This window comes from Scyliorhinus canicula, chromosome 3 (assembly GCF_902713615.1).
Source record: "Scyliorhinus canicula chromosome 3, sScyCan1.1, whole genome shotgun sequence".
Lineage (NCBI taxonomy): Eukaryota > Metazoa > Chordata > Chondrichthyes > Carcharhiniformes > Scyliorhinidae > Scyliorhinus > Scyliorhinus canicula.
In genome coordinates this window covers 1,180,558-1,190,165 of record NC_052148.1, presented here as the reverse complement: position 1 = coordinate 1,190,165, position 9,608 = coordinate 1,180,558, and the positions used below count along the sequence as shown (strand labels likewise).

At 40.9% G+C, this 9,608-nt stretch overlaps 1 protein-coding gene across 1 annotated transcript; it reads right to left on the bottom strand.

Moving 5' to 3' along the window:
* Positions 1 to 3,519: 3,519 nt before the first annotated feature.
* Positions 3,520 to 8,729, bottom strand: LOC119963594. The gene is made up of 3 exons (XM_038792925.1): positions 8,630 to 8,729; positions 7,108 to 7,962; positions 3,520 to 3,527 (listed from the first exon to the last, which is right to left on the bottom strand). Exons 1-3 carry the CDS (start codon positions 8,661 to 8,663, stop codon positions 3,520 to 3,522), a joined length of 897 nt encoding a protein of 298 aa, XP_038648853.1. The 5' UTR covers positions 8,664 to 8,729.
* Positions 8,730 to 9,608: the final 879 nt, after the last annotated feature.

Genomic DNA, 9,608 nt, shown 5'->3' with positions numbered 1-9,608 from the left:
CATCCAAGAGCTGGGCCTCAGCACTGGGGACATCCCCACGGCCAGAGAGCGGGTGTGTGTATCAGTGATCCCTATGTCCGGTCCAAGTAATGCTCCCCGTAGGGGTTGAGAGTCTGATGCCCAGAGGCCCCTGCTTTGGCAGAGGGTGCATGTGCAGGGTGGGGTCCTCCAGCAGAATGGGTTAATTGGATGACACCCTGAGAGAAAGCGGGAAGCATAAGGCTGGGTGAGGCTTGGGGGATCTGAGTGTCCCGGGGTGGAAGCCACAGCCGATTGTTGATCTCTTACCCTACTCCAATTCCTTACTGATATCACATTATGAGTGTGTTTTTGCAAATTCACCACTCTTCTTAGAATTCCCCCTATACCAAAAAGGGCCAATATTCTAAATGGTGAACAGGGATTCTCACTCCCTGACTCCGATGCAGGCTTCAGTGGGTGCTATTCAGGTCAAACTATCTTTTCAGGTTATCCCCCGGTATAACCCATACCTTCACTGAAGAATTTTACCTACTTACCCCTTAATAGCATCGATGTCCTGGGTCCTGCGTTATTAAGGAAGTGAAGTAAGCTAATAACCACTTTTTCAGGTTAAGTCATTTTATTATTATACTTTTTTTTTAATAAGTTGCAAACACTTTCTTTACAGAAAGGTAAACAGATTAGTGATTTTGGATGCTGTCTGGTTGGTTGTAGGGACCTTCAGACCCACCGTAGCATTTTAACTTTAAATCCTAGCCTTCTTTAGATCTATTACAGTTTACACTCGGCTGCTTGCCTTGCCCTTCCCATGACCGAGTTCTCTCTCTCTCTCTCTCTCTCCTCTTCTCTCCTGATGCTGGTTCTCTGTTTTCTGTCCTCCTTCCTCTGTGCTCTGTTCTGACCTCTCCAGCTGCTGCTCCCTCGCGTTCTGCTCTCCTGATTGCTGCTGCCTCGTGGGTGGGGGGAAGGAGGAGCCCGCACTTGATACTTTTTTGGTGGGAAAAATCGGGACCTCCGATAGGGGATGGGCTACGGGGCTTAAAGGGGCATGGTGGGCTACGGTTCTTAAAGGGGCATGGTGGGGGGAGGGCCTGAGCACTGGGGCGGGAGACAGACAGGCGCCAAGGGCAGGGAAAGTGTCTTATTTAAAATGTTTATTCTTTCCCTGTACCCTCTCAGACCAGATATTGCCAGACTTCAATATTTCAAATGACACCTTTTCTGTATTTTCCAGAACACCCCACCTTGACATTTGAAACATATCTATAATTTGGTTTATTTGTCCCCCCATCCAATTGTACTAACTAACCTATATCCCCGATCATTGTCATTTGTATGCATATCTCAGACCAGTGTCGATAAGAGTCTTGTTTTCCGTTCCAGTCCAATTACCGTGAACCATAGCCATACCACTCAGGAAGGTAACACAATAGCTTTCCATGTGTTCCACTACCTCCAAAGCATTTTACTTCCTTGGGATAGCAGCACCGCAAAGCTTCCTCATGTCCCTTAGAAACAGCACACAACTCAGTTCATCAGTAACCAAACAGATCTTTTGTCCATCACTGGCTGTTACGTGTCCCATTTTTCCGTCGTCCAAATTGTTTTCCATTTCTGATTGGAATGGGGTAATTGTGATATCATGTACCACCCACTGATCCCCTTGTTTCATTAATTTAAAAGGTTCAATTGATCCTGCTTGTATGCCTAACTTCCCCATTAATGTCTAACATTGTCGTGAATCATGTAAGTCTGCCAACCCCTGGTTTACATGAGAGAATATCTTTCTGACAAATTTCCTTCAAATCCCTTTCATCTGTCATCATTTCCCTTTCAACATTAAAGTGTATACTTTCCATTACAGCATTTGCAAAACCACATTGAACCATCTCTTTTTCAAACAAATTCTCCCTATTGTTATATACATAGTTAAAAAATCTTATCTTAACACATTATTCATTACCTAACCACACAAATAGACTGTGTGCTACAACTTTACATATTTTCAACTGTTATCACAATTTAAATACCAGAAATTAGGTCCAATATCGAAACATCCCTTCTTGGCTTTGGGACCAATAGTTATTATGAATGAAAATGAAAGATGCTTATTGTCACGAGTAGGCTTCAATGAAGTTACTGTGAAAAGCCCCTAGTCGCCACATTCCGGCGCCTGTCCGGGGAGGCTGGTACGGGAATCGAACCGTGCTGCTGGCCTGCTTGGTCTGCTTTAAAAGCCAGCGATTTAGCCTGGTGAGCTAAACCAGCCCCTATTACATACTAAATATGGCATATAAACAACATCAATATTATTTGTAATGTACTATATAGTTAAATCAAGAAAACACACTAAACTACCCCTCTATTAAAACATTCACACAGTTTAGAAATGCGGATCAAGTTCTTTAATGACACACATACCCCCCTTATCATATATATATATAACAGTCCCTATCAATTTACATGAAATTTTTTTTTTTAATAACGATTACAGCTCTTCAATGCAATATTGTTTTTCTGCATTGGTAACAATTTTCCCGCCGTGGTATCAAGCTACAAAAATTCTTAAACTATTGTCATTTATCAAATTGGGGTTCCTCGTCAGTCGCTGCTATCTGCCGAGACCCTTAATAATTCCACCATGTAGTACATACTCCATGGAGACCGCAGATCACCCATCAGCTAATGTCCAGTTAGAGATGTCTGACCGGAGGTTTCACTGTCCAGTTATAATTTGATATTTTGATTTGTTTCTAACCCGTAAAGTTTTCCTCCGGGTTCTGTCATTTAATTCCCTCAAATATGTAGCCAATTGTATCATTAGTTTCCCCCCCAATCCTGTCTAAAAGATTCCTCTCTGGAGTTCTCTTCCTTCTTGTGAACTGGTTCGTTATTTATATTTTCCATCTGAAAATCAAATGAACAGATCAAGGGTGGAGAGGGCCCTATTCTTTAATTTGTACCTTCTGTTTTCATTTGGTTAACCCAGAAATTCCCTCTCCAGGACTTCCGGATTTCTTTTGCCACCATTTCTTTTTGAACTGGTTTATTTTCCATATCCTTGATGTACATCATACAATTAAGGCCTGTTAAGCCCCCTTCTGTCATTGCATCCCTGAGTGAGATTCGAAGAATCTCAAACTCCTCTTATGCTCACTGGGTCATGTGTTTTGATTGTGATACAATTTCTTTTGCTCCAGACACCATGCTTCTCTAATTCAACTGTATGTGTACCCAGAATCTGAACAATCTTGTCTTTACATTTTACAGTCTCACAAATGATTTTCCCTGCAGTCTTAGTTGGTAGCTTCACCCAAACTTCGTCTCCTACTTGATAATTCCCAGATTCACTTGGGTCCCCTTGTCCCTGGGAGACAGAGGTTCCGAGATTACTATTAAGATCAAATACTATTCTTTCAATGTCTTTATCCCAGCCTTTATTATTCTGATTCTTTATGATCCAATTCTTTACTTTTCTTACAGACCTCTCAGCCATTCCATTACTCTCAGGTGCATATTTCACGGCCCAATTGATTGTTATTCCTCTGTCAGCACAAACGTTAATAACAGTATTATTTCTAAAGTGCGGCGCATTGTCCATTCGGATCGATTCTGGTCTACCTCTGGAGGTCATAATTTCTGCCAATACCCTTTTGGTCGTGGCTCCATTTGCTTTGCTGGTTGCTCTAAGGTCAATTTCTCCCGTGCAGCTATCAGCTTTGACTAAAAAATACAAATTACCTTTGCTGCTTCTGGGAAAAAGTGGTCCTGCATAATCTAATGACCATTCTTGCATTGGTTTCTCAGTTTTTATGCTCCCATATGTTTTATTCCCTCTCTGTCCTCCACAGGCCATACATCTCTCACATTTTCTCCTTACTGCAGTTAAATGTTGTCTCCAATAGGCTATTTTAATTCCCAACTTTTTCAACTCCCTTGCGACTACAACATGACCCCCATGTCCTGTGGCTTCATGTATTTGCTTAATTACCATTTGAAGGTCGGCTGCTGTGTTCCCAAGAGTCCCCAAGATTATCGTCCTAAGTCTGGCTAATTCATCCACTTCCTGATTCCCCTTACACAGTTCCCCAGTTCCTTTTGTGTGTGCTTTTTGATGAATTGTCTGGATTTCCATATCGGCTAAAATTTTATCTATCTCTTCCCACTGTTCTTTCTGTTCCAGTAGTTTATTTCTACCGTTCGTCCAACCGTTTAGTTTCCAAAACTTCAAATCTTTCTCCAATCCTTGCTGCACGAAAAAGCTGTCGGTTACAACGGTTACTTCCTGCAGCTTTCTCTGCTGACACTCCTTTAACCCTTGCAATACTCCCTCTACCTCAGCTGTCTGAGCTGATCCAATGATTATTCCCTGTTCCTCCACTACTATTTTTCCTGAATTTTTAAAAATGAATGCCCATCTTGCTTGTTCTTCGTCCTTCTTGACTTTACTACCATCAGTATATAATACCCAAGCATTCACCAACTCCGTTTTACTAACTGGTTCATCAAGTTTCTGTCCCTTTTTAATGTTATGAATAAACATTAAGTCAGGGTTTAGAAGAATGGTTTCCCATCTTTCCCATCGAGCTGTATTCGCGCCTTGCTGGCAAATCTGACTCTTGGTTAGCTCCTTTAATTCCAAAAACTCAGTTGTGACATAAATTTTCTTACCACCCGACAAGTTTTCTATCTCTGCTATTCTCTTTGTTATAGCTGCTAGACATTTCTCGGTGTTTGAAAACTTTTGTTCAGCTCTCGACCAGTTTCCTGTCAGATGTTTGATAGGTGTCTGATTGCTATGATTAGCAAGCATCATACCATATCCATTTTTATATATGTCTAATTTAATGCTTAATTCATCCTCTTCTTGTCTCCCAACTAATGGTCCCGATATCGCAATTGCTGTCTTTAACTGATCCAACCCTCTCTGGGCCTCGCTGGTCCAAATAAAATCCCCTTTCAATGTTTCATAAATGGCTTTAGCATAAAGACTAAAGTCCTTCACTACTGGCCTTAGATATCCCAATATTCCCATTATTTTTTGAACCCCTTTTTTCGAAACAGGCGCAGTAATTTCAGCTACCTTCTTCCTCATTTCAATACTGGCCTCTCTACCTTCCTTCGATACTGAATAACCTAAATAGTTGACTTCGCTTCTCCCAATTTGACATTTCTTTAGACCTATTTTAAAGCCTGCTTCACTAAGTGTCTTAATTATCCTGGCCACTCTTTCCACATGTTTGTCCTGATCGTCATCTCCAATTAATATATCATCGAAATATACTAAAGCCAAATCATCTTTAATCAGTTCCCTGATTATTGCCTGAAAGTGATTCGGAGAATTAACATATCCCTGTGGCAATCTACAATATACATAATGCTTAGTTCCGAAGGTGAATGCTGTTTTCTCCCTGCTGTCTGGGTCTAATGGAACACTCCAGAATCCATTCGCCAAATCTATACTAGTTAAGTAAGTTTTTCCCGCGACTTGCTCTAAGGTAGCTTGTGGATTTATTAAATATCTCTTGTCCTTCTTTGTGACTTTATTTAAAGCTTTGTAATTTGTTACCATCCTAAATGTACCATCTGGTTTTCTTACTACCTGAAGTGGACTATTTGTTGAGGCATATGTGACCCCTTGAATAATCCCCTGCTGCTCCAATTCCTTGATTATTATCTCCAGCTCGCTCTTAGCTCCTCTGGTCAAAGGATACTGTTTTTGAGGTCTGTGTTGTCCACCGTGAATTGTGTGTTGGAACCGCTTGCTAATTAAACCTGTGTCATTCTTACCTATCGCTAGGTTTGCTCCCATTAATACTTCTTCCATCTTCTTCCAAGCTTCGTCATTTAAAATACTTTTCTCTTTCTGTTTCCTTATTTCCTCCATGTTATCAATTGGTTTTAATATCCTTATTTTTCCAGTATCTATTTTTATTAAATCTTTTCCTGCCATCAGATTCTCAGTTCCTGATATTGCGAGTAATTCTCCCAATCTAATTTCTGGTCTAATATCCTTATTCCCTAATGCTCCTTCTACTATGTATTCTTTTCCAGTCAGATTTCCAGCTTCTTCCCTTATCATTGATATCTCAGCCCCTGTGTCCACTATAAATCTTTCCCCCTTGTATACTACTACTAATTCTCCTTTGTCTGTTTCTGTTGTTTGATTTTGGATAGCCTGTTTAAGGGGAGAAGCCGAATCCTTTCAATTTATACCGGGGCCTCCTCTGCCTCTTCCTCAGAATCCCCCTCGTGAGGGTCCCGAATACCATTCTGGTGGTTGATATCTACCTTGCTCAATCCTCCCCTGACCAGCTGCTCTTCTTCTCCTATCCTCAATGAATCTGTCTCTTTCCTCCCGACTGAGGGCTAGGAATTGTTCCCTTGGTAAGTAATCTAGATTTTGTGGTGGAGGTGGCCCTTGTGACCGCAGATTATACCCATGTTGTGGCATTGCTGGTTGGGCTAGATTTTGTTCCGATTTGTCGGGTATCTGTCGGTTTGGTGGTCTAATCTGAGCATTTTGTGTTGACACATTATTTTGGGCAGCTGCTACTCTTTTTTGTTCCCCTTTTGTGTGTTTATCCTTAAATGCTTTGCCTGCCAAATCAAATTTCACCAGTTCTCTTCCTATTTCTCTTCTGGAGGTCGTTAACAGTATTGTTGAGAGGCTATTTCCTCCTGGAATCTTGGGTCCTAATTCCCTCAGGAATCTGACTACATCGGCCCCCTCTTCCTTATTAACCTCATATATTCGGTCGACATATGTTGTGAGGTGTTCCCCTGCATATGCTGCCTCTGTCATTTCTTTCATTAAGTTAGCTCTCTCATTTCCCAAATCTAACTCATTTATTAAATCTGAGACTTCGCCTGTAACTATTTCTCCCACTGTATGCAAATCAATCAATTTGGTGGATTCTCCTGATGCCCCCATTTTCTTCGCTAACTGTTTTAACCTCTGTGAATACTCAGTTCTACTCTCCCCATGTTTCTTTGGGCCTGCTGTCTTCATTACTGCTGCTACTATTTTATACGGTACCGTACCTCCCTGTCCTTCCTCTGGACCTGGTGTAAATGACTGAACTACTTTCTCACTTCTGGGGCATGGTGTTCTTAAAGGGGCACCTCTATCTTGTTTCCTATATTCTGAGAAATGTATCTGTCGTTGTACCGGTTCTTCCTCAAAATAAGGGGTACCATGTTGTACAAAATCTTCCCCCGGTTCTATATATTCTTCAAACATTGCAATTGGTACTTGGCTATCTCGTGGAGCATAACTTGCCCTATCCATAGGAGTAGGAGCAGTTATTCGGGGTCTTGGAAGATTCTGTATCCTTTCTTGTGGTCTTAATGCTGCTATTATCTGGCCTTGTGTTTCTGTGCTGTTCCTTACTCTACTCATGGCTCTTCCGAAACTGTCATACCCTTTGCTCATTTGCCAAATTTTAGCTTTGGGGGTAACGTTTGGTAATTCCAGTAATTTCGTAGAATCAATTTGTTGACTTCCTCCTAATATTTCTCCTATTTTAAGTCCCCTAGATGTTACCTCTCTTTCCCATCCTTCCTGATCTCTATGGTGTACCATTTTTGCTTCTGGATTATACATATAATACGGTAAATCCTTATTTATTGGTCGATAAGTGAAAGGTTGTTGTTGTTTCCAGTAATCACTATAATCCCCTATTTCTAATGGTTTAGAATTTTTTCTATTCCCTATTCTTCTCCTTGGTTTTAATATTTCCTCATTCTCTGATGAGGATGATAATTCTTCCTGTCCCAGCGCAGGAGGCGCAATAATCCCAACTAGGCTTTGTTCCTCTTCACTTTCTTGTGTTTCAAAGAAATAATCGATAAAAGCTCCTTTTTTATGTGTGGCAGATTGCCGAGGCCAATTTTCTTCCTGAAACGGACTTGGATCTGGGTATTGAAAATTGTATCCCTTTGGGAAATTTTCAAAGGGGTCCGAATTCTCTTGGCTATCTGAAGCACTGGGACATGTTTTTTCTATCTCTAACAGGGGTGCTGGCATTTGGTTGAATTGAAATTCAGATTGCTGTCTTGTTTCTGCTGTGTCTAAAAGGAATTGTGGCCAAATCCTAATTATCTGACCTGCCCTAACTGGAGGGGGATAATGCACATGTCTTTATTATTGCTCTCAGAGATTCCCTTGAGTTATTTTTGTATATTCCGTCTCCTAATACTGTCATATCTATATCTCTCCCTACACTAAGTCTCAGGATCCCTTCCATGTTCGCTTGATTTACCTCTGTCTCCTCCATGATACCATACTGCTGTCCGGAATTGTTTAGTGATACCACATGTATAATCATTGTCCCATGGCTCAGAGTTGTGGCTCTAAATATCCCTTCTTTAAATTCTCCTCTTAGAACTACCTCCTTATCCATTTGTAGCTGTAGCTCCGGATTGTATCTATGAGCCAATACCCCTGAAATTCCTGCCCCTAATTTCCCTTTTCTATTGGAAGGATTAACTTGTACGTCCTTTTGGGCATTTGTAAAGTCTCCTTCCACTAAGTGGATCTGCTTTCCTCCTATGTATAATTTTTTTATAAGTCTCGTCTGTTCCCATTCATCTGCACTTTTACTTGGCACATTTGTTTGAAACCCTACTGTTTTTACTGTGCTATCTGATTCTAGGACTGATTCCTCGTCATTTTCCATTTCTAATGTTTCATTTTTCTGCAGTTGTTTTATATATTTGTTTGCCACTTCAGAGTTACTTTTGTGTTCACTAGGGACCTGTATTATTTCTTTCATGTTTTCTTCGTCAATGATTTTAATCAGTTTGGAGCACACTTTGCCCACTTGAGCAGCTGCATGCTTCTGTCTGTGTCCGAACAAGATTAGTGATTCAGCTTGCTTTTCAAATGCAAACTTACAAAGTGCTTTAAGGATCCCTACTGGATCTGTATATTGCAGGGCTTTAGGCACTCTAATAAAGAAGGAGATATCTCCGTCTGGATACATCTCTCTTTTCCAGGATTTCTTTTGCTCTTTTAATTTCTTCCATTCCTGTTTCATTGCTACATCTCTCTTGACTGTATTCCAGGTCAAGAGAATTACCCTAATTGCCATTTTTCGGATTTTTTTACTTCTGTTCCTGGTTGTCCCTTTCAGGTGCACTCTGAAATTAAGGATAAGTACCCTTTCTGGGCCCTATCCAAGGCTGACCAAGGCACTATCTTCCTGTTTTAGTTAAGGGTCGATTGGTTATTGGTTTCTGAAGATAAGCGCCCCTATTTTCCAGAAAATGTCCGCACAATCTGCCTTACTCTGAGGATGATTTATTCTTTGGCCTCTTTTACCAGTAATGGATGCAAGATTTTAGTGCTGTCACCAAAATGTCTTGCAGACTTTTCTCAGGGTCAGTACCTTCTAGTCTACTGATTTTCACACCCAACCTGAGCTTTAGTCCCCTCGATCCACAGAATATCCTTACAAAAGCCAATCACACATGACTTTCCAAACTAAACTCGGCAGGTAAAGTTTGACTCACACATAGACTAGAAACTTCTAATATTCTAGCCTTTGTGCCGGTTAGAAACTTCTAATATTCCAACCGTTTCTTGGGACCTATAACAAGTATACCATTTTGGATACTGTTGC

Bases quoted from the DNA above. Each gene is read 5' to 3' on its own strand.
- LOC119963594 (XM_038792925.1), bottom strand. From the start codon at position 8,663: ATGGAAAATGACGAGGAATCAGTCCTAGAATCAG. The intron at 7,963-8,629 runs ATAGCACAGTAA...CCAGTGCTTCAG, and splicing joins GGAATCAGTCCTAGAATCAG to ATAGCCAAGAGAATTCGGAC.